The sequence below is a fragment of the Ctenopharyngodon idella genome, chromosome 13, assembly GCF_019924925.1.
Source record: "Ctenopharyngodon idella isolate HZGC_01 chromosome 13, HZGC01, whole genome shotgun sequence".
Classification (NCBI taxonomy): Eukaryota; Metazoa; Chordata; class Actinopteri; order Cypriniformes; family Xenocyprididae; genus Ctenopharyngodon; species Ctenopharyngodon idella.
In genome coordinates this window covers 28,707,846-28,733,808 of record NC_067232.1, presented here as the reverse complement: position 1 = coordinate 28,733,808, position 25,963 = coordinate 28,707,846, and the positions used below count along the sequence as shown (strand labels likewise).

The 25,963-nt window shown below is 39.4% G+C and overlaps 1 protein-coding gene and 1 long non-coding RNA gene across 9 annotated transcripts in view; both read right to left on the bottom strand.

The window, feature by feature from the left end:
* Positions 1-173: 173 nt before the first annotated feature.
* The window catches only part of LOC127524806 (tripartite motif-containing protein 29-like), a 66,280-nt gene continuing 40,490 nt past the window's right edge, over positions 174-25,963 (bottom strand). For 3 of the 8 annotated variants that reach the window (XM_051916757.1, XM_051916756.1, XM_051916760.1), the window contains exons 5-7: positions 13,709-13,886; positions 13,471-13,525; positions 11,281-13,205 (exon numbers count right to left, since the gene is read on the bottom strand). In XM_051916757.1, the coding sequence (XP_051772717.1) occupies positions 13,115-13,205; positions 13,471-13,525; positions 13,709-13,886 (324 nt within the window). In that variant the 3' untranslated portion in view covers positions 11,281-13,114. Of the gene's footprint in view, positions 718-2,189; positions 2,218-2,365; positions 2,405-2,703; positions 2,861-2,939; positions 3,174-3,328; positions 3,425-3,569; positions 4,215-5,269; positions 13,206-13,470; positions 13,526-13,708; positions 13,887-13,993; positions 14,229-25,963 lie in introns of those variants that run through there. The other 5 variants (XM_051916763.1, XM_051916765.1, XM_051916764.1 and 2 more) reach the window with 5 other exon arrangements.
* Positions 6,832-9,362, bottom strand: LOC127524829 (uncharacterized). The gene is made up of 4 exons (XR_007933179.1): positions 9,113-9,362; positions 8,959-9,003; positions 8,454-8,496; positions 6,832-7,381 (listed from the first exon to the last, which is right to left on the bottom strand). It is a non-coding gene; the product is annotated as an uncharacterized LOC127524829 (long non-coding RNA).

Below are 25,963 nucleotides of genomic sequence, written 5' to 3'. Positions count from 1 at the left end.
TAAAGCCCCTTCACTAACGTGTCCTCCTCAGAGACAGTGTCCTGCTCCTCCTGCTGGGTCAGGCCAGTTACTGCATTTTATTGGGTTTTCAACTTTTAGTGAACGTGATTTAACCAAGTAAAGTTCATTCAAATATGCAAGGAAAAAAAACAAAAAAACAGTTAAACAGTCCGATTGTAACTGAGATATTTTTAATTTGTTTAATTTGAGATTAATAGTAAAAATTTACATTCCTTTATTATAGCACCACTTTATGGCTGACTTTCACAAAATTTGAAGACACAACAAATAATATATATATATATATATATATATATATATAATGTGTGTGTTATACTCAACAAATTTAATTATAATTATGACACATCTATGACAAAGAAATAGCAGGCTGAACTTCATCTTCCATCATCAAATGTTTGCAGAATTATGAGAACATTTATGTTATAGCACCACCTAGTGCTGGAATTTGACAATATTTTGTATGGCACCTCCAAACATAAGCTTTATTAGCAAATATGAGCCATTCCAAAAAAAACAAAGTTCTGTTCAAATGTTTTTCATAATTATCCACAACAAAGATATATTGAGTAATAGTTTTTATAGCCATTTACATATTATGCTACTGCAATCTAATAATCTACCCATTCAGTAACACGGTCCTTTGGTATAGATGCAGTCTACCATCCCCAATCCGAATCCGAATCCGAATCCTTGTCACTGCAATCAAGGTCATATTATTATAAGGTCATATCTTTTTTTTTTTTTCTTCCCCATTAAAAAATAGTGAATAAGCAAGTACAGGTGCTGGTCATATAATTAGAATATCATCAAAAAGTTGATTTATTTCACTAATTCCATTCAAAAAGTGAAACTTGTATATTATATTCATTCATTACACACAGACTGATATATTTCAAATGTTTATTTCTTTTAATTTTGATGATTATAACTGACAACTAAGGAAAATACCAAATTCAGTATCTCAGAAAATTTGAATATTACTTAAGACCAATACAAAGAAAGGATTTTTAGAAATGTATGACCATGTACAGCACTCAATACTTAGTTGGGGCTCCTTTTGCCTGAATTACTGCAGCAATGCGGCGTGGCATGGAGTCGATCTGTTGGAAAATGAAATCTGCATCTCCATAAAGTTGGTCAGCAGCAGGAAGCATGAAGTGCTCTAAAACTTCCTGGTATACGGCTGCGTTGACCTTGGACCTCAGAAAACACAGTGGACCAACACCAGCAGATGACATGGCACCCCAAACCATCACTGACTGTGGAAACTTTACACTGGACCTCAAGCAATGTGGCTTGTGTGCCTCTCCTCTCTTCCTCCAGACTCCGGGACCCTGATTTCCAAAGGAAATGCAAAATTTACTTTCATCAGAGAACATAACTTTGGACCACTCAGCAGCAGTCCTGTCCTTTTTGTCTTTAGCCCAGGCGAGACGCTTCTGACGCTGTCTGTTGTTCAAGAGTGGCTTGACACAAGGAATGCGACAGCTGAAACCCATGTCTTGCATACGTCTGTGTGTAGTGGTTCTTGAAGCACTGACTCCAGCTGCAGTCCACTCTTTGTGAATCTCCCCCACATTTTTGAATGGGTTTTGTTTCACAATCCTCTCCAGGGTGCGGTTATCCCTATTGCTTGTACACTTTTTTCTACCACATCTTTTCCTTCCCTTCACCTCTCTATTAATGTGCTTGGACACAGAGCTCTGTGAACAGCCAGCCTCTTTTGCAATGACCTTTTGTGTCTTGCCCTCCTTGTGCAAGGTGTCAATGGTCGTCTTTTGGACAACTGTCAAGTCAGCAGTCTTCCCCATGATTGTGTAGCCTACAGAACTAGACTGAGAGACCATTTAAATGCCTTTGCAGGTGTTTTGAGTTAATTAGCTGATTAGAGTGTGGCACCAGGTGTCTTCAATATTGAACCTTTTCACAATATTCTAATTTTCTGAGATACTGAATTTGAGATTTTCCTTAGTTGTCAGTTACAATCATCAAAATTAAAAGAAATAAACATTTGAAATATATCAGTCTGTGTGTAATGAATGAATATAATATACAAGTTTCACTTTCTGAATGGAATTAGTGAAATAAATCAACTTTTTGATGATATTCTAATTATATGACTAGCACCTGTATGATAAGTATGGTTTAAAATTCACAAATACACTTACGGTTCCAGCAACATATAGTAATCTTGATCTAAAAAAACAAATAAAACATGCATGTTTCAGTGAGTAAAGAACTCAAACATGTTATTTGCCAAGTATAATGTGAGCATCTATGTGAGTTACTAAAACAAGACCAGCCTATGATATTTAATGATATGTATATAGAAAAATGTACTTACTTCTCTGGAACCTGTTTTTGAATATATGGACTTCAGAAACTATGGAAACAGATATACAATATTCGCATTATATGGGAATTCACTGACAATGTCATACAACAATCGAGGAACAGTTGAGACAAACTCTTTCTTCAGTCAATCTTCTCACAGCGATGTGATTTCTGTATCTTTATGACAGGACATTATATTGTCTCTGTCTCCAATGTTGTGGTGAACTTAGCTGCTAATAAGCACTCCATCTCAAATTGAGACAACATACTGTATCAGGACACTCAGCAGATTTGATACAAACACAAAATTGGGTACTTTAGTACTTTTAAAATGTACTGTTATTTCACCTGTCTTTGATATTTTGCCCATGTGCTCTCCACAGAGTTTGTCCAGTTGGTTCTTCAGCTTGGATACAGATTCCTTCACATTCTCAAATGTCAGGACTTTATTAATCTCCTTGGGTGAAGCTGTGCGCTGATAGAGTGTAGAACAGGAAGAGTAATTCTGCAATTGGAGAAAAAAAAAAACCCTTTAAAACTATAGAGTCAAAACAGAATCAAAAACACTTTTTTTTTTTATTTACCTGGAAGAAGTAAACGTGATCCTCTGTATGTAAAAGCGGCTCCAGTTTACGGTTCTCCTCTTGTAGTTCACAGATCTCCTTCTCCAGTGTCTTTATGTGACTCTCTGCATCTTGTACCTCCTTGTTCTCCTGAGCTCTGATGTTCTCTCTCACCTCAGCTTGTCTCTTCTGAATGGAGCAGATGATCTCAGTGAAGATCTTGTCGCTGTTCTCCACTGCTGCCTGTGCAGAGCGCTGTCACACACAAACAAACAACATCTGACATTTAATAATATCCAGCCTGATCCCATGATAAGAACATAACTGTGGAGTATACATACATTTTTGAACATTTCAAAAATATCCCTGCAGTTATGCATCACAGCAGTATCCAGGTAAAAAGGGCATACCTTATGAAGGTCCAAAGTTTTCATAGACTGCTGAACCACCTCGTCTATGTCATTTATATGCTGTAAGAAATCCCTCTGTTTTATTTTCAGTTCCTCCTGAGAATGAATTCACAATCAATAAGAATCCTTTTCTTATGCAGTCAGTTTATTTGCATTTGTACATGAATCTGCTTTTCATGATCTTGTTTTTGCAATGACTTATATACATACATACTGTGTATACACACATATCTTACTGTACCTGTATTTTTGCCATTGCAGCTGCAGCTGAGACCATTTTATGTCCACTGTGTTGATTCCCCATACAAACCACACAAACACACTTCCGGTCATTATAGCAGTAAACCTCCAGAGCTTTATGATGTTGAGGGCAGATCTGCTGCTGTAGATTTGGGGAAGCTTTAACCAGCTTGTGCTTTTTAAAAGCTTCAGACTCATAATGAGGACGGACGTGAGTTTGGCAGTAAGAAGCCATAGAAACCAAACAAGACCTGATGGCTTTCACTTTTCTTCCTTTACAAACATCACACTTCACGTCTCCAGGTCCAGCTGGAGCTTCCTGCTTCATTCCCTCTAAAATATCAGTCAGTACAGTGTTTCTGCTGAGAGCTGGTCTTTGGTTGAATGCTCGTCCTGCATGTAGGGCAGCTGTAAACGCCTCGAATAGCTCCCTGATCCCAGCACCTCTTAATACAGTCCATACAGAAACTGTGACCACAAGAAGTCGTCACTGGGTTCTTAAGCAGATTCAGACAGATCGGGCAGTTTAAAGGATTTTGAGTGTCAAAGGCAGATTCTGCCATTTTGGGGCTTTCAAGCCCAGTGGAAGATTCACTGTAGAACAACAGAGGTTCGGAATCTTTTGAAATCAGAATGGGAGTGGCTCCTATATGCAAACATGATGAAATAAAAATTAAATTAAAAATGAAAAAAAAAAAAAAAAAAAAAATCAGTATTTCCTGCATAAATAACCATTTTCTTTTTGATATATTTTCTTTTCACTATATATCTACACCATCATGAAAAACACTAAAGGCTAAAAATAAATTTAAAAATCACAAACACATATAGTAGCCTATTCTCAAAACATTCACAAAAGGGACTGCCAAACAAGTTCAGAGAGAGATTTTAATGTATGAAGAAAAAAAAAAAAAAAAAATGAGTGGGATAAATTTTTTATGCGATACGAAAACACGCGCATAAACTATGATGGAAACACTTTTATCGAATAAATTCCTTGACGCGCTTCAAAAAAAGACACGTGACTTTGCGATGGGAATGGGATGGTATAACTGGTGCAAATAATTTATTATATACGAGAATTGGCTTCTACTGCAGCAACGTCCATTTTATATTTAGCGCCAGTTTATCAGGAAGTGACGATTTTGCTCTCTTTGACTCACTGGATGGAAGTTTTCCAAATTTGCGCACAAGGTAAACAGGCCTACTTTGGATGGAAAAATAGCGGAGTGCAATATAGGACAGGTCTTTGTCCCGACGGTCTTCTGCATGCAAGTTTTTATACGTTTTCTCATAAAAAATGGGGGGAAAGGCAATTGGAACTTTTTATGTCACAATCCGGACTTTTTTCCCCTCAAAATTGCGAGTTTATAGACATAAATCAGCTACAGCTAGAAAAAAGTCAGAACTGTGTGATAAAACGTCGCAATCACTTTATATATATATATATATATATATTATATATTATATATATATTATATATATATTTCGTAGCGGGAACAAACTTCCAAACTTTACTAACATCACACAGTACAGACATATAACTCGCGCCTGCTGAGTTCGAGTATGGAAAATAACTTATTTTTCACCTCTACACACACACACTTTTATCACCTCTGGGCACATTACCCCATAATGCGTTTTTAGTTTAGTAGTTAAATTCACCTAGTTAGTTGCAGACTAGTAGAGATAGAGACATACTTACAACGAATTCCTCAAATGGTGGTTATTTGCTAATCACGGTCAATTACTGCACTCTCAGCCACGTTAAAATAACGCAAAAGAGCAACAAAACATGGAACAGATTTTTGTGCATGCATATGCGATGTGCGCGCACACTTGCGGTCTTTGCACTTGACCACTTGTTTACTTAGGCTACATGACGTTTTTCAGTATTTGGCTCAAATGTTCAAGTGGGCGTGAAGACTTAAAGTGTGTGTAGAACTTTTGATTACCCGATGGGACACACTCATAGTCTTTTATTATTTTCAGTACTTTGCATTTTAAAATACACTTAATGTCTGTTCAGTGGTCGCTATGTAACTAACAGAAGACACAATTTTAAAATTGTGGTGCTTCTTTAAGTGTTAAGAAGCAGTTGCAAATGTTGTACAAAATAGCCTACTCATCTTTGCATCAATAAAATGTGCAACACTTTATATTTTACTACCAAATTATATGTAATATATAATTAACTTACAGTCGAATGTTTTTCTTGACATGATAGGATACGCTTAGCCTCGAATACCGCTACGACCGTCTGCAAATTCCACTCACAGTCCAAAAAGATAAACTTCCAATCATTAATTAATCAACAATATTTACTAGGTAATAGTAATTTGCCTGGTGGGCAGACTGACTTATTGTATATGAACGTCTGAAAATATCTCGCTTGTACAGTACAAAATAATTTTTTGCTGTAATTCACAAGTGTTTTTTGTTGTTGTTGTTTTTTTGCATGTTCCAAAAGTTGTAGTCCGTTCCTAGTGACCAGACTGACTTACTGCAGATTTTGTCAATACCTCCCTTCATGTATGTACAGCGAGACTGCCCTGCTATCGGTTACTGAAGCTCTGAGCAGCTTCCTAATCCTCAGTACTCATCTTGCTGGATCTGTCTGCTGCTTTTGACAGTTAACAACCAGATCCTCCTGTAAACCCTCATGTCGAAGGGCATCTCAGGAACTGCACTCCAATGGTTCAAGTCTTACCTCTCAGGTAGGTCCTTGGAGGGGTGAGGTGTCTACGTCGTAAAATCTAGCTACTGGGGTACCTCAGGGCTCAGTGCTGGGACCACTTCTCTTCTCAATCTACGTCATCACGGATCTGTCATTCAGAAACATGTTTTTCCTATCACTGTGACGCTGATGACACACATCTCTACCTCTCATTCTAACCAGATGATCCGACGGCAGCTGCTCATATCTCCACCTTCAACTCAACCTCGCAAAGACAGAGTTGCTTGTAGTCTCGGCCAACCCAACACTTCATCACAACTTCTCCGTTCAGCTAGGTTGGTCAACTTCATCCAGGACAGCCGGGAACTTTGGGGTTGTGACTGACAATCAGTTAAGCTTCACATACCACATTGCTAGAACTGCCTGGTCCTGCAGATTTGCCTTATACAACATTACGAGAATCGGTATTTCAATCTATATTTGAACCCACATGGTAAAATATACATTCCCTTTTTGTAGCGGCACCTAATGCTTGGCTAGCACTAAATTTAAAGACAACACAACTATGATACATACATCATTATAATCAGTTGAAATGGGAACATTTAATTTTTTTGTTGATTTGTACAGATGATCTTTGTGTAAACATATCTATCACAAAGAAATAGAACACTGAACTTCAACTCCCATCACCAGATGGTTACAGAATTATGAGAACATTTCTGTTATAGCACCACCTAGTGCTGGAATTTGGAAATATTTTATGTTGCTCGAATTGGACAAGTCATTGTCCAATTCGAATGTTTTGGAAAATTATTCACAACACAAACAAAGGCATGTCTTTCTCTGTAGCTTACGGAACTGTGTGTGCAGCTGACTGACTGAAAATAAAAAGATTTTAAAAGGTACAGTTGTTTTACAAATTCCACATGAGTAATAGTTTTTAAAGCCATATTACTAATTATAATATTTAATGTAATGTAATCTACCCATATGAGCTCCTATAGATGCAGACCATCACGTATGTTGCAGGCTTATTGTAATCTAGGAAAAAGAATGATGATGTCCAGATGTTTTCAAGTGTTGTCAAGGTAAACGTCTCCATCTATCCATATATGTAGTCATCATCAATGTCCCTGCAATCAAAGTTCACATTTTAAGGAGCAAACTTACATTAAAAAAAATATTAACCGATAGTTGCACAATGTGCACAATCACTTCCGTTCAAAAGTTTGGGATCTGTAAGATTTTTGTTTTTTAAAAAGAAGATTGTGTTCACCAAGGCTTCATTTAGTTGGTAATTTATTTTGGGCTTCATTTATTTAAAGCTGCAGTCCATAAGTTTTGCCTCTTTGTCGCCATCTCTGTTTGAAACCTGCAATTGCAGTTCTATGCAGAATTATTATCTTTATGTGTGTTGTGCATCGGCACGACTCCTCAGTGCGGATGAATCTAATGTTTGCTGTCAGTCACCACACCGGTGTGGATACTGTAGTCTTGAAGTATGACCAAAATAAGAATTTTCACCGGAGAATGTCATCTGATCAAGTAAGTAACATGTCTGCCACTTTTGTTCTGACCGACTGAGGGAAAAATCATTACAATAAATCGTGCTGCCAATGGCCGCTTAGCTCGGATCATGTCAAACCGTGCAAATTATTATTACGGTTATACTTTGTTCTCAAATTGTTAATGTTAACAACATCAGCATTGCGTGACTGTGTGTATTTAGCATGTATTAGCGTTACCTGTAGATTTCAATTTCTGTAGCCACTCCGCTGTCCGACGTCTTTTGCTTTTGACTACGGGTGAATCTCCAGTTGTCACTGATGATTGTCATTTCTGGATTACAATCCACCATCAAAATGATAAGTTTAATTATTGCAGCTGCTGTGAGAAAAGGCTATAAATGATCCATCACAGGATCCTCACATGATATAGTCTACTAGCTGGGACTCCTTTCTGTTTACAGACGTGACGTAATGACGCAAAGAGGAAATGGTGCATGCTCAAATTTCCCGCGGAAACCCACCAGTACTGATTTTATTATAAAACATTATTACAAGCTTACCGTTGTGAATCGAGCTAAGGTAAGGAGATAGTTTTGAACACTGGCTAGTTAGGTACTTGCTCAAAAATTGATTTCAATCAAAACTCACATTTTTTTTAGTTCTATTTTTGTTTTTTGAAATCAATAAATACACTTACCACATCTGCACTTCCATCCCTACTTCCATCTCAGAGTGGTGAACTTCATTTAAAAAATGAAACATGGAAAGAGCTCAAAATGTAAGTTAAAAGCTAAAAACAAGTAATGTTTGATTTTCTTAGTGGTTATTGAAACCTTTTGCCAAACTGAAAAGAACAAGAACCAAAAAAATAGAGAATAAACGGCCTAAAATATAATCATATTAAAGGAGCTATATGTAAGGATTTTCATGTGTAAGAACTTGGAATGTTTTTTCCGAGAAAAACAAATGGGTGTTACGTTTATGCACACTTCCGAGAGCCTCTATTCCGTTCTAGGACGCATGAAATGAAAAAACTTCGCTGTGAGATTATCAGGGAATTGAATCATGTTCAGTTTCTCGTATGAGTGCGAGCATGAGCAGTAAGTCAATAACTAATAACATGGGTTTCTGAATTCTACATATAGACCCTTTAAATTATCCATTTTTAATTGTGCATTTTTCCTATAGAGAAATGTACTTACTGCTCTGGAACCTTTCAGTTTCTTTGAATATTTGGACATCAGAAACTACAAAGACAGACACACATTATTCACTTACATTATGTGATATTTCTCTGAATAAACGTATGAAGACTGAACTAAAATGGCTGAATGGCACTTGTAAATGTTATTTCACCTTTGTTTAATATTTTGCCCATGAGCTCTTCACAGACTTCATCCAGCTGGTTTTTCAGCTCTGAGAGAGATTGTTCTGCTCTCTCAAATGTCAGGTTATTAACATCTTTGGATGAATTGTATTGTACAATTCCAGAAGAGAAAGAGTAATTCTGCAATTATAAGAAAAAAAAAACAATTAAAAAAAAGGAATCAACAGAATCAACAGTGCAGCATTTCATAAACAAGTAGGCCATCCTCTAGATATTTTTTTCCACCTGGAAGAAGTAAACGTGATCCTCTGTATGTAAAAGCGGCTCCAGTTTACGGTTCTCCTTCTGTAGTTCACAGATCTCCTTCTCCAGCGTCTTTATGTGACTCTCTGCATCTTGTACCTCCTTGTTCTCCTGAGCTCTGATGTTCTCTCTCACCTCAGCTTGTCTCTTCTGAATGGAGCAGATGATCTCAGTGAAGATCTTGTCGCTGTTCTCCACTGCTGCCTGTGCAGAGCGCTGTCACACACAAACAAACAACTTCTGACACGTTTAGTTAACTCTATTGTTAGTATTTATTTGTTATCAGCTATAGGAACTTTTCCATCGTTCAAACCTGTTAATCACTTACTTTATAAGAGATCACAGCTTTCTTAAACTGCTGAACCTCCTTATCCATGTTGTTGATTTTCTGCATGAAATCCTTCTTTATTATTTTCAGTACCTCCTGTGAATGAATTTGCGATCAATAAGAATCCTGTTTTTCAGCAACTTAAAATAAAATAATATCAACTGTTGAATGGAATCAAAATATTTGCATTTGTGCAGGATTTTTTCCAATAAAAATATCTTAGAAGTAAGACCAAATGGGAGACTTGTGCTTCAGTTGCCTGCTTCTCAGATGCTCAGATCTTAATATCTCAAACTGGGCTCTGAGAAATATACACACACACACACACACACACACACATTATTATATATATATATATATATATATATATATATATATATTCACATACAGTTGCAAGAAAAAGTATGTGAACCACTTGCAGAATCTGTGAAAATGTGAAAAATTAACAAAATAAGAGAGATCATACAAAATGCATGTTATTTTTTATTTAGTACTGTCCTGAGTAAGATATTTTACATAAAAGATGTTTACATATAATCCACAAGACAAAAAAAATAGCTGAATTTATTAAAATAACCCCATTCACAAGTTTGTGAACCATTGATTCTTAATACTGTGTGTGGTTCCCTGCTGATCTACGACTGTTTGTTTGTTGTGTGATGGTTGTTCATGAGTCTCTTGTTTGTTCTGAGCAGTTAAACTGAGCTCTGTTCTTCAGAAAAATCCTCCAGCTCCTGCAGATTCTTCAGTTTTCCAGCATCTTTTGCAGCAGTGACTGAATGATTTTGAGATCTGTCTTTTCACACTGAGGACAACTGAGGGACTCAAACACAACTATTAAAAAAGGTTCAAACATTCACTGATGCTCATTCGCCTATACTTCTATGCCCTAAAATTATGTACTGTTTTTGTGAAGAAAATACGTACATCCTTTATCTTGGCCGTTTCTCATGTTGCCCATGCTTATATCCACCACTGCCCAGAACCAAAATCGTTAACAGTGTAGCATATCATTTACCAGCTTTTCTTACAAGTGTTTTGATCAAGATTGGTGCTTTTTCTCCACCTGTTCTTCTCCATGGCTCTTTCCAACAGGATTTCTTCTCTTTAGCAATTGCTCGAACCAGTCTTTTCTACACCTGATGCTTTCTGCAGATGTAACACTAAATACATGTGGAGTTTTCTCTGTAATGAGTGTTAAAATAAATGAGCAATGATTATCCTGGTAATTAAGAGGAAGTTTCTGTGCCATTTAAGATCCTGTTGGATGAAAGTATCTAAAAGTGTTAATCTCGCTTCATCTAATAATGTGAATATAGTGCCTTGTTCTTTATCTTGAATTGTATTTTATTAGCTCTAAATACAGCAGTAAAATGGAGTCCAAAGCGTTTTGTAATCTTACTACCTTCAGTCCTCAGTGACCAGCTCCTCCTGCTGGGTCAGGCCAGTTACTGCTTTTTAGGGGTTTTTAACTTTTGAATGGTATTATTGAACGCGATTTGAAGTTAATTTGCATATATGCAAAAAAAAAAAAAAAAAAGAAAGGAAAAAAAAAACGCTAAATAGTCAGTTTGTTATTAAAATATATAATTTTTCCCAAGGCAGAAATAATATTCACATATGCAGTTCATAGGGGACATACATACATAGCAGTTACAGCATGAAATAATATTTAAACCGGTAACATTTTACATTGATAACTTTTAAACATAGCCTATAACAGATCTCACAATTCTGACTTTTTGTCTTGCATTTGCGTTTATTATCTCCCAGTTCGGACTTTATAATTCGCAATTGTGAGTTTATATCACAATTCTGAGAGGGAAAAAAGTCAGAATTGCGGGAGATAAAAAAGAATAACGAGTATAAACTCGAATTTGCGAGAAAAAAAAAGTCAGAAGTGTGAGATAAACTCGAAATTAATTTTTTAAATTCTTTTATTTCGTGGCTTCCACAGATTGCTACTGCAGAACTGTTACTTTCTGCCATCCGGTAGGCTCCGCCCACACAAAAAAAACATCAATGCTGTTTGCAAACACAAAAAAGGCTTGTTCGAGATGCATCGGCACTGCGCAAACCGATCGCATATGACATCAAAGTACCGCGAGAGTGATTCAAAAGCATAAAGAGTTGTTTGCTCTCCAATCACTCTCGTGGTACGTCATGCGGCAATCGGTCTGCGCAGCGCTGATGCATCTCGAACAAGCCTAATGGTGCGTTCACACCAGACGTGAATAAATTAAGCGTGAGTGATTTACATGTTAAGTCAATGCAAAGACGCAATAGACATCCTGCAGCGCGAATGACGCGATTCACGCGAATTGAGCGTTTCGGGTGTTTGACGTGCGTAACGTGTGATTGAAAAATCTGAACTTTGCCGAATATTCGCGCCGCATTAACCAATCAGGAGCTTGCTCTAGTAGTGACGTGATGTCAGAAATTCGAAACAACAATGGAGGACAAAATCATTGTCGCTGTATCGTGGATACCCGGAGCTGTACGATACATCTTCATACTTTTATAGAAACAGGAATAAAACGGATCTTGCTTGGAAGAAAGTGAGTGAGGAGGTCTGGTAAGTTGTAAAAAACGCTCTTTACTCAATTTGAGCTATATATATATACATATTGAGACTACAGCAAGCTAAAGCCGGCAAATTGAGCTTATTCGCCGTATTTTACAACTACTTTCCCGCTGACGAGTTGATGTGTTTATTCAGAGGAAGTGTGCAGAAAGAAGTGGAAGAGTTTGCGAATTCGCGTCTGTTGTAAAGTGAATTTCACGCGCGAATGAAGCGAGTAAACTCAAAATGTTCAACTATGCGCGAATAGCGTGATTTATTTGCGCAAGTTGCCTCTGGTTTGAACGCCATAATAGGTCTATACATTCCCTTATTGTAGCGCCACCTCATGGCTGACTATCACAAAATGTGAAGACAACACAAAATATAATACATTTCTCAGTTGAAATTGGAGCATTTGATTTTTTTGTATTTGTACAGATGATTTTTGGACCAATAAGGATGTGTAAACATATCTATGACAAAGAAATGCAATGATGCACTTCAACTCCCATCATAAAATGGTTGCAGAATTATGAGAACATTTCTGTTATAGCACCACCTAGTGCTGGAATTTGACAATATTATATGTGGCTCCTCCTCATTGTCCAATTTGAATGTTTTGAAAAATTATTCACAACACAAATAAAGGCATGTCTTTTCTCTGTAGCTTATGGAACTGTGTGTGCAACGGTGATTGACTGGGAAAAGGTACGGTTGTTTACAAATCCCAGTTTTTAAAGCCATTACTAATTATAATTTAGCCTATAAAGCTCCTATAGATGCAGACCATCTCCAGTGTTGGTCCCTTATTGTGATCTAGGAAAATGATGATGATGTCTAGATGCTTTCAAGGCTCTCAGGGAAACTGCTTTCTACGGGAAACGTGTAATCTTTGTCTGTGGAGTCATCGGAGTCATCATCACTGTCCCTGCAATCAAAGTTCACATTTTAAGGAGCAATCTTACATGGAAAATTATTAGATAGTTGCTAAATCAACTACAGAGCAAATGTGCACAATCACTACCGTTCAAAAGTTTGGGATCTGTATTTATTTATTTATTTTTTTAAAGAAGATTATGTTCAACAAGGCTTGATTTAGTTGGTCATTTATTTTGGGCTTCATTTATTTAATAAACATCTCAATCAAAACACATTTTTAGAAACAAGGTTTTATTTCTTTTTTCAAAACTTACGAAAGCTGTTCCAGCGTAGATTCATCTGGATCCCACTCTGGTCCTCTCTTCCGTTCTGTGACACATGAAATGAAGAATGAAAAAGATCTTCGCTGTGAGTGTGAGTATATCAGGGCACTGAATCACGTTCAGTCTCTTGTACGTTACATGAGCACAAGCAGTAAAAACTAATGAGTTTCTGAATTCTACATATAGCCCCTTTTAAATGATCTATTTTTAAGTGAAAAAATGTACTTACTTTTTACATGGCTTATTTTTATTACACGTTTGCTTAATATTCTGCCCATGAGCTCTTCACAGATTTTTTCCAGTTGGCTTTTCATCGCAGAGAGAGATTGTTCTACTCTCTCAAATGTCAGGTTATTAACATTTTTGGATGATTTGTATTGTAAAATTCCAAAAGAGAGAGAGTTATTCTGCAATTTAAGAAAAAAAACAAAAACAATAAGTAATAATAATAATAAAGAGTATAACAGAATCAACAGTGCAGCATTTCATAAACAAGTTTTTTTGTTTTTGGCACCTGGAAGAAGTAAACGTGATCCTCTGTATGTAAAAGCAGGCTCCAGTTTACGGTTCTCCTCTTGTAGTTCACAGATCTCCTTCTCCAGCGTCTGTATGTGATTCTCTGCATCTTGTACCTCCTTGTTCTCCTGAGCTCTGATGTTCTCTCTCACCTCAGCTTGTCTCTTCTGAATGGAGCAGATGATCTCAGTGAAGATCTTGTCGCTGTGCTCCACTGCTGCCTGTGCAGAGCGCTGTCACACACAAACAAACAACATCTGACACATTGGACCAGAAAAAACTATCTAGCTGAAACATTTGTAAAAATTCACTTTACGATTAGGTCCCATTAGTAAACATTAGTGTCCTTATTGACATTTTTGTCTTTTTCTGTTTTGTTTTTTTGATCATTTTGCCTGTGTTAATGCCAACTGCATAAATTTTGGCACAAGTGTGTATTTTTATTGTAATTTTATTATTTCACCCCCATTTCCTTTAAGAAATCTATTTTACACTGGTAACACAAATAGTTCCTCTCAGGACCTTAAGGACAAAAAATGTCCCCATTGAAACTGCAATTTTTAATCCCAGGGACATTTAACTATAGAATTATGCAAGCTTTGTTAATAGGCTTTCATTCTGTTGGCAAGGCTTCAAAATTACTATTTTTTTTTTTTTTTTTTACCAGTTGATGTCATTTTCTCAGTTTTGGCCTATAGAGCAAATACTCACTTTATTCTTGTTTTTTGCTTCTGAATATTATAGAGCAAATTGGATAAATTATGCAGCTATAATTGTGTGGGTGTGTTGGTGTGGATGTCAGAGTGTGGTTTGTATGTGTGTGCTTGTAATATTTTGAGAGGAAAAACTCCACTGCAAATCACAAATCCAACCACCAGTGGAGCTTTGCTGGCATCTAAAGGGGAAAATTTGGTACTGCGCCCAAACAAAATCTGACTTAAAGCTCATTTTTTGATACAGTGGGTACGGAAAGTATTCAGACCCCCTTAAATTTTTCACTCTTTGTTATATTGCAGCCATTTGCTAAAATCATTTAAGTTCATTTTTTTTCCTCATTAATGTACACACAGCACCCCATATTGGCAGAAAAACACAGAATTGTTGACATTTTTGCAGATTTATTAAAAAAGAAAAACTGAAATATCACATGGTCCTAAGTATTCAGACCCTTTGCTCAGTATTTAGTAGAAGCACCCTTTTGATCTAATACAGCCATGAGTCTTTTTGGGAAAGATGCAACAAGTTTTTCACACCTGGATTTGGGGATCCTCTGCCGTTCCTCCTTGCAGATCCTCTCCAGTTCTGTCAGGTTGGATGGTAAACGTTGGTGGACAGCCATTTTTAGGTCTCTCCAGAGATGCTCAATTGGGTTTAAGTCAGGGCTCTGGCTGGGCCATTCAAGAACAGTCACGGAGTTGTTGTGAAGCCACTCCTTCGTTATTTTAGCTGTGTGCTTAGGGTCATTGTCTTGTTGGAAGGTAAACCTTCGGGCCAGTCTGAGGTCCTGAGCACTCTGGAGGTGGTTTTCGTCCAGGATATCCCTGTACTTGGCCGCATTCATCGTTCCCTCGATTGCAACCAGTCGTCCTGTCCCTGCAGCTGAAAAACACCCCCACAGCATGATGCTGCCACCACCATGCTTCACTGTTGGGACTGTATTGGACAGGTGATGAGCAGTGCCTGGTTTTCTCCACACATACCGCTTAGAATTAAGGCCAAAAAGTTCTATCTTGGTCTCATCAGACCAGAGAATCTTATTTCTCACCATCTTGGAGTCCTCCATGCGGGCTTTCATGTGTCCTGCACTGAGGAGAGGCTTCCGTCGGGCCACTCTGCCATAAAGCCCCGACTAGGTGGAGGGCTGCAGTGATGGTTGACTTTCTACAACTTTCTCCCATCTCCCGACTGCATCTCTGGAGCTCAGCCACAGTGATCTTTGGGTTCTTCTTTACCTCTCTCACCAAGGCTCTTCTCCCCCGATAGCTCAGTATGGCCGGACGGCCAGCTCTAGGAAGGGTTCTGGTCGTCCCAAACGTCTTCCATTTAAGGATTATGGAGGTCACTGTGCTCTTAGGAACCTTAAGTGCAGCAGAAATTTTTTTGTAACCTTGGCCAGATCTGTGCCTTGCCACAATTCTGTCTCTGAGCTCTTCAGGCAGTTCCTTTGACCTCATGATTCTCATTTGCTCTGACATGCACTGCGAGCTGTAAGGTTTTATATAGACAGGTGTGTGGCTTTCCTAATCAAGTCCAATCAGTATAATCAAACACAGCTGGACTCAAATGAAGGTGTAGAACCATCTCAAGGATGATCAGAAGAAATGGACAGCACCTGAGTTAAATATGTAAGTGTCACAGCAAAGGGTCTGAATACTTAGGACCATGTGATATTTCAGTTTTTCCTTTTTAATAAATCTGCAAAAATGTCAACAATTCTGTGTTTTTCTGTCAATATGGGGCGCTGTGTGTACATTAATGAGGAAAAAAAAAAAGAACTTAAATGATTTTAGCAAATGGCTACAATATAACAAAGAGTGAAAAATTTAAGGGGGTCTGAATACTTTCCGTACCCACTGTATATCAACCTCAAATATGGAACACAAGTTGCTTAGATTTATGGCTTTGATTTTCTAGCAGTTTTAGAGTTCAACATGTTTCATAAAATATATATTTTATATAAAAATATTAATAAATAATTTTCATAAACCTCTATAACTTTTGGTTTCACTTTATACCTTTTTTTTTCTAACTTCAATAATCTGCCAAGGGTTTCCTTTAAAATGAGACCAAACTTAAGTCTGTGCTCCCAAAGACAGTTTTTGTCATGGACCTATGTGTAACTTTTTTTAAATGATGCTCAATGTATTAAGTTAATGTAGTTGTATGTATAATGTAGTTGTATGTATTAACTAATTAATGTTACAATACAGAAGGGTCGGAGACGGAAGGTAACAGATAATGGTGGTTTATTGACACACAGCAGAGATAACAGTGCAGCAGGTGAGTAAATGGATGATGTTGGAGTGAAGGATGAGTGATAGTTAAGTGATACTGTCCTTTGTGATAGGTAGAGATGATGATCCTGGATGACGATGGTGAGACGAGACGCTGGAGACTGAAGACACTCACACACAGACGTGGAACACAGGAGAAGACTTGGAAACGCTGGAGACAGGTAAGTATAACAACAGGAGTCCTTGAGGTAAGTATTGAGGTAAGTCCTAATGCGAACGAGACCGGACAGTGACTGAGTGCGGCCGATCTCTTGGATCTTCCTCTCCGTCTGCCCGTTTGACTGCGGGTGGTAACCAGATGATAGGCTGATGATCACACCTAGGAGTGAGAAGAAGGCTTTCCAGACCCGGGAAATGAACTGGGGTCCTCTATCTGATACAATGTCCTCGGGGATACTGTAGTACCTGAAGATGTGATTGAACATGAGTTCAGCAGTCTCCATGGCTGTGGGCAGTCCCTTTAAAGGAATCAGACGACATGATTTCGAGAATCGGTCAACGATGACAAAGACATGTACAGTCATTGAAGCTGGTAGATCTGTGATGAAATCCACCAGAAGCGCTCCTTCAGCAGCGAGAGGGTTTCATTGACCCCCGGGTGGCCAGTGCCTAATGACGTGTGGGCAGAGTGGATGAGTGGAGTGCGCCATGGTCTGGTACTGCAAGCCTGGCGGGCAACCCGGCGGAGTGTTGGTGGAGGCATTGGAGGAGGGTAAGGTCTCCTCAGACCAGGTGATGGGACTGACAATGAGTTTCTCTGGATGGACAGCTTTGGGTTCCTCAGGATTTTCCTCAGGAGCAAATAGACGTGATAAGGCATCTGCCTTGACATTTCTGGAGCCGGGACAGTAGGAGATTGTGAAGTTGAAGCGGGTGAAGAATAACGCTCAGCGTTTTGGCCACTCGCAGATACTCAAGGATCTTGTGGTCAGTAAGTACCAAGAAGGGATGTTTAGCTCCCTCCAACCAATGCCTCCACTCTTCCAGGGCCAACTTGATGGTGAGAAGTTCCCTGTTGCCAATGTCATAGTTTACCTCCGCCAGGTTGAGCTTGCGGGAGAAGAAGGCACATGGATGGAGTCTACTTGGATTCCCCTGCTGCTGCGACAGGACTGCTCCTACACCTGTGGTGGAGGCATCAACCTCCACGACGAAGGGCTTGTCGGGATCAGGATGGACGAGAAGAGGAGCGGTGGTGAAGGCTTCTTTTAAGATGTTGAAAGCTTCTGTGGCAGCTGGTGTCCAGGACAGAGACTTGGGCTTATTTCGGAGGAGGCTTGTAAGTGGGCTGGTGATGGAGCTGTAGTTCTGGATGAAGCGTCGATAGAAGTTGGCAAAGCCTAGAAAGCGTTGAAGTTCCTTTACTGTAGAGGGTGATGGCCAGTTCCTGATGGCATCCACCTTCCTCTCATCCATCTGGATGCCACTGCTGTCAATGTTGTATCCAAGGAACTGCACTGAGGGCTGATGGAAAGAGCACTTCTCTGCTTTCAGGTAGAGTTGGAACTCCCTCAGGCGTTGCAGGACCTCCGCAACGTGGTGGCGAACTTGTGGAGGAACTCCCGGAGCACCTCATGTATGAAGTCCTGGAATACGGAGGGGGCGTTGACCAGGCCATACGGCATCACAAGATATTCATAGTGTCCAGTAGGGGTCACGAAGGTGGTCTTCCACTCGTCCCCTTCACGTATCTGGATGAGGTTATACGCGCTGCGGAGGTCCAACTTGGTGAAGACAGTGGCACCACGGAGATGTTCTAGCGCAACTGGTACGAGAGGAAGGGGGTATCTGAACTTGACTGTGATGTTGTTTAAAGCCCGGTAATCAATGCATGGCCACAAGCCTCCGTCCTTTTTTGCCACGAAGAAGCAGCTAGATGCAGCAGGGGAAGTAGACGGACAGATGTAACCTTGAGCCAGGGCCTCCGTGATGTAATCCTCCATGGCCTTCTCCTCTGGAATAGACAGGGGATAGATTTTACCCCTGGGCACTGACTCACCCAGAAGCAGATCGATGGCACAGTGCCATGGCCGGTGTGGAGGCAGCTTGGAAGCTCTTTTGGGGCAGAAGACATTGCTGAAGGGGGCGTAACACAATGGTATATCCATGGAACATTGTTCAACTGGGCTTTCAATGGATGTAGCACAGATAGAGAGATGTTCAGAAAAAGGAGAGGATGGCACTGGAAACTCAGAGAAGCAGTTCCTGAAACAGGTGTCGCCCCACTTCAGGATCTCGCCGGTCTTCCATGAGATGACTGGGTTGTGCTGCTCCAACCAGGGGCGCCCTAAGATCACGTCAGCGGTGGATTCCTCCAGAACCAGCAGATGTAGTTTCTCCACGTGAAGAATTCCCACTTGCAGTTAGATGGGACCGACACTCCTACGTACACGTTTCTACTGAGGGGTTTGCCCGTTACGGGTCCGGGTGGCTCATGCTGGTGTCAAACGGTCTTGGTCCGGTCTTCTGTTACAATACAGAAGGGTCGGAGACGGACGGTAACAGATAATGGTGGTTTATTGACACACAGCAGAGATAACAGTGCAGCAGGTAAATAAATGGATGATGTTGGAGTGAAGGATGAGTGATAGTTAAGTGATACTGTCCTTTGTGATAGGTAGAGATGATGATCCTGGATGACGATGGTGAGACGAGACGCTGGAGACTGAAGACACTCATACACAGATGTGGAACACAGGAGACTTGGAAACGCTGGAGACAGGTAAGTATAACAACAGGATTTCTTGAGGTAAGCAAGAAACATCTCCAAATACTATCCCATTAACTTTTTCAACTTTATTTTGATAGTACAGATATAGACAAGAAACAATGGTAGAGGAGAGAGGAACAGGACCGCGAGCCGGGACTCAAACTCGGTCATCCGAGGCACAGCAGCAGAGTGTGGCACAAGGCCCCTAATTTTTATTCAACTAGCGCACCTTTATTGTTAGTATTTATTTGTTATCAGCTATAGGAACTTGCCTTTTCCATCTTGTTCAAACCCTCATTTATAGCTGTTAATCACACTTACCTTATAAGAGATCACAGCTTCCTTAAACTGCTGAACCTCCTTCTTCAAGTCGTTGGTTTTCTGAATGAAATCCATATTTTTTATTTTCAGTTCCTCCTGTGAATGAATTTTCAATCAATAAGAATCCCGATTTTCAGCAACTTAAAATAACACAATAAAATCAACAGTCGAATGGAATCAAAATACTTGCATTTGTACAGGATTTTGTTCCTTTTTTGTAATAAAAAACAGCTTCCTTCATCTATTGTTACCATGAGCTACTTATTCTTACAAACAAGATATTCTTTAAAGGGGTCATGAACTGAGAAAACAAATTTTCCTTGAGCTTTTGATATATAAGAGGTCATCATACTATAATAATATCCAGAACTGAAAACTTCCTTGTTAGTCCGAAAACAGCTTTTAATGTTACCAAGCCCTGCGAACGACTGATCCTGGAATGTGCCTAGATGAAAGACCGCCTCTGCAGAAGAAGATCAACACCTACTTGAGATGAGGAAGAGAGAAGAGCACAGGATCACTCACTGGACTAAAAATAACACCAGCCAAAGCATCCTAATGCAGGAATATGGTTACAATGTGAATGTCTCAGTTGAGCTTTATTTATTTGTATTCGGTTCATTTCACTGTGGATTCACTTTTACGATATGGACAGTAATGCAACAACATGTCAGTAACTGTGTTAATTCTAATGCCTGATCTGATATTAATGATTCATGTACAGTCAGATGATCTTTGTCTGTGTGTCAGTAAATCAAACCAAAGACTAAATGCTCAACTTCACCTTGTTTCTCTTAGTAGGATGAAAATAATCTGTTATTTAAACTGTGATTAAATTATATATACAAAGTGATCAAAGAATGCTCCCTTTACAATCGCTGGAGCTGTCAATCAAACAGAGCGAGTTTATCAGTGACTCGCACCAAAACTCTTGTAATAATCAACGAATCTCTTATTTACAGTGTGTTTATACAGTTATGATGAAAGCATTTGTTAGTGTGCAGAAATCGAGCTGCAATGACGAGATCACTGCAAATATGTCAGCCAATCACAGCAGTGGGCATTTACACTGAAGTCTCACAGCAGACACGCCCCTTAAAACAGAGCGTTCAAATCAGAGGGATAAAATCAGGGTAGAAAAATGACTTATTTCTAAATTATGACAATTTTTGATGTTAAAGTAGTTTTTCAATAATGCTTTTGGACATTGTTGATATTTGAAATCAACCCAATCAAACCCACCCCTCTCTTCATTGCTCCGCCTCCAAAACTCACCTTCCAATCCTCACCACCCTGCTCCGGGTCAGTCTCGAACCCCGGCCCGATCGCTGCTGGCAGGCGAGGCGAGTGCACTAACAATGACGCCAAACACCTCATTCTCTAGCGGCTATCAGTGTGCAGTGGTCTACTGTTCATCTCTCACTATCTGGCCACTGTTACACACGCAATGCGAGTGGATGTTTGTTTATCACAGCTGACGCGCAACAAAATGCTTCACGAAAAATAAAGCGCTGATGATGAACGAATGACAAGGAAACACAAAAAATAAACGTACAGAAAAAGAGTAAATACAAACAAGTGTTACTCATGTGTGAGGCGGAATCAAAGCAGCCTCCGCATCTGTTTTCAGGCCTTCCCGCTTTGCTCTCTCCAGCGCTGGAAAGTGTTTCTAAGATTGACACGGATCCTAGAGTGCTTGCCCAGTCATAAACCTTCATTCCAGTGATATTCTTTTGTATTGTCTCATCTCTCTTTCTGTAGTTCTTGCTCGTTCTGTCTCCTCGACCGTTCGCTGATTACACGTTTGTTGTTGGTGTCGGCCTGTCTAACTTCCAAACAGTGTTTTTGAAAAACTACTTACCCCACCTTTAAAATCATACTAACAGTATAACTGCACCACAGGAAACATTCTAAAACAATAAAACAACACAGTTCATGAGCCCTTTAATATCTCAATTATTTATCTAGAGGTAAGATTAGATGTGGTCCTTGAGGTCTTACCTGTTTTTTTCTCATGTCATCTGCAGCGGAGACTGTTTTATGTCCACTGTGTTGATTCCCCATACAAACCACACAAATACACTTCCGGTCATTATAGCAGTAAACCTCCAGAGCTTTATGATGTTGAGGGCAGATCTGCTGCTGTAGATTTGGGGAAGCTTTAACCAGCTTGTGCTTTTTAAAAGCTTCAGACTCATAATGAGGACGGACGTGAGTTTGGCAGTAAGAAGCCATACAAACCAAACAAGACTTGATGGCTTTCACTTCTCTTCCTTTGCAAACATCACACTTCACGTCTCCAGGTCCAGCTGGAGCTTCCTGCTTCATTCCCTCCAAAATATTAGTCAGCACAGTGTTTCTGCTGAGAGCTGGTCTTCGGTTGAATCTCGTCCTGCATGTAGGGCAGCTGTAAATGCCTCGAATAGCTTCCTGATCCCAGCACCTCTTAATACAGTCCATACAGAAACTGTGACCACAAGAAGTCGTCACTGGATCCTGAAGCAGATTCAGGCAGATCGGGCAGTTTAAAGGATTTTCAGGATCAAAGACAGATTCTGCCATTTTGGTGTTTTCAAGTCCCGAGGAAGATTCACTGTAGAATAACAGGAGTTTACAATCTTTTGAAATCACAATGGTATTGCAATGAAAATGAAAGTAAAAAGAATAAACACTATTTCCTGCTTCTGGATGTTTCACTATATATATATATATATATATATATATATATATATATATATATATATAAACTATATAAACTGTATTTACTAGGCTGTATATCTGCACCATCCTAAGAAAAGTACTAGACATAAATGTAAAATTCAGAAACACATCTGCCCTACTGTAAATAAATCCTGCTTCTCAGCACTCTCTCACAAGAGTAGTCACACTTTATAAATGCAGTGTTGTTTGCTGTGTTTGTCAGGTTCAATAGTGGTAAAAGCTCTTTTGTGTAGATCTACTACACAACAATTAAAATAATACAGCCATAACAACTTCCTGAGGTAGAGTGTGGATAAATACCTTTAATTTTTCACCTCGACACACAAACACACTTTTATTACCTCTGTCTTGGACCAGTGTCAGTCACTCCACTGTCAACCGTGTTACTGATGATAATAAAATAACGCAAATGAGCAGCGGAAAGAGAACAGATTTTTTATAAATGTGCGATTCTGTTTTCTGCAGAAGAAGGAAACTGAACAGGAAAGAGTGGGCTGCTGTTAAAGAGGCAGTGCCCAGTTCTACCTGATACAACCTGAACACTACTGCTGCGCTCCACTGAACTACTTCCGCATTCTACAACTCGGGAGTTTCTGGTAACAGGCGTTCAGCGCACCTAGTACATACATGAGAACACTTAAGCTGGACAATGAAGATGCTGTACAGCCAAAACAATCTTTGTTGCACTTAGTGTTGTCACGGTACCAAAATTCCAGTAGTCGGTACCAATACCATGAAAATTTTACGGTTCTCGGTACCAATTTCGGTACCACAGCAATATCTGTTGGAACTATTTTACTATTTTATATAGCCGATTTTAAAAACATATTAAATATGATTTGGAGCATGTGTGTATGTTTGTGTGTGTATATATAGGCTACCTCAATGAAATAAATTTTGAAATATAAAAAAAATAAATAAATGCTTAAACATCCATTTTGTACTGTTGATAAAAACAGCATATGCTGGTTAAGGTTGGTTTTGAAGCTGGTATGCTGGTTTAAGCTGGTTTATGCTGGTCAAGTGCTGGTCCTAAGCTCAAACCAGCATACCAGCTTCAAAACCTACCTTAACCAGCATATGCTGTTTTTATCATCAGGGGTAACAGACGTGCGTGTTTATTTGAGCTATTCCGTCAGTGAAACAACACACTACAGCCTGTAAAACTATGAAATAAATATCGGTAAATAATGGTAACCTAAATAATAAGAAAGTTAAATATTATTTAAAAACATTCGTTTTTTTATTTCTACACAAAGATGCGTCATATAGCCTACCGCTCTGCTCTTTGAGAGGGATGTGGGACACGAGCAGGAAAGAGACCATTTCTCTTTAATAATATCTTCATGTAATCTCCTGATGTTACAAGCAACTGACACTTGTTGTAAAAAGTCTGAAGAGTGAGTTTTATCTTCACACATTCAGACTATGTTTGATCTAGCGCTGCCAGAGAAAGCGAAAGTAAAAATCGCCGGCGTGTGTGAAACGCGCTATACAAATAAACTTGACGCGTCTTATAAAGTCTAATAACAAGCACAAACTGTGTTAAATAGAAACTGACGTACAAGCAAAAAGGTTTCTGTCCCACGATGTTTTTTCTACTTTACCACAGTAAAGAATGCGAATAGCCTATAATAGGCCTAAAAGCGAACAAAAGAAAGAAACGTTTATAATCCCCTTCGTGAGTGAAGATTTGGGAAAAGAAACAGAGATTCCATGTTCAGTGGAATAACTAATGGAATATTGTTAAATTCTCTGATAATCAGGTGACCAGATCATGATTCGCAAAACAGAATACAAAGCTTAAATTTATGAACTCTCGTACCTCTCTCATTCGGCATGAACCAAAATGTTTCCATGGCTGCGATGTCACATTTAATTGCTAACCTATTATTTCTTTTGTAAACAAAGCTTTGTGTTTCACTCGTGTCATATTCAAGTAAATACTGCCACAGCCCTATCAGTGGGTACTGAATATACCCGGATTCTCGGTACTACAGAAATGCGGGTATCGTTACATTTTCAAAATTTCAGTACCGACTTGGTACTGAAGTACCGGTACTTTTGACAACACTAGTTGCACTAATTTCCTATTATCCCTGTAAAGCTGCTTTGAAACAATCTGTATTGTAAAAACGCTATATAAATGAAGGTGACTTGACTTGAAAATGTACATAAGAGTTGTACACCGATCAGGCATCCTAATAATGTGTTGCCAAAACAGCCCTGACCCGTCGAGGCATGGACTGCTCTAGACCCCTGAAGGTGTGCTGTGGTATCTGCACCAAGATATTAGCAGAAGATCCTTTAAGTCCTGTAAGTTGTGAGGTGGAGCCTCCATGGATCGGACTTGTTTGTTCAGCACATCCCACAGATGCTCGATTAGATTGAGATCTGGGGAATTTGGAGGTCAAGTCAACACCTCAAACTCGTTGTTGTGCTCCTCAAACCATTCCTGAACCATTTTTGCTTTGTGGCAGGACGTATTATCCTGCTGAAAGAGGCCACAGCCACCAGGGAATACCGTTTCCATGAAAGGGTGTACATGGTCTGCAACAATGCTTAGGTAGGTGGTACGTGTCAAAGTAACATCCACATGGATGGCAGGACCCAAGGTTTCCCAGCAGATCATTGCCCAAAGCATCACACTGCCTCCGCCGGCTCGCCTTCTTCCCATAGTGCATCCTGGTGTCATGTGTTCCCCAGACGCACCCAGCCATCCACGTGATGTAAAAGAAAATGTGATTCATCAGACCAGGCCACCTTCTTCCATTGCTCCGTGGTCCAGTTCTGATGCTCACGTGTCCACTGTTGGCTCTTTCGGAGGTGGACAGGGGTCAGCATGGGCACCCTGACTGGTCTGTGTCTATGCAGCTCCATACGCAACAAACTGCGATGCAATCAAGCGTTAGCGTCAGTTCTGGCAGGTCACGTCAAGTGCACTCCCTGCATGAAGAAGGGTTTCAAGAGAAGATCAAGCATCCATGTCACAGCCGGCTACTTCACTCTCTTTCATCTCTCAATGTTTTCAGAAGCTAAGCTAAGTTCCTTTTAATGTTCGTTGTTTTAAAGCTATCAGGTTTTGGCAACATGCTGTTGCTAAGGCTATCAGTGTTGCTTAGGCTTCCAGTCATTCTCAGTAAAAATGTTTGAGCAAAGCTTTTGCGATTGTATTGGCAATGTGTGTTACTTATCTGTTGTC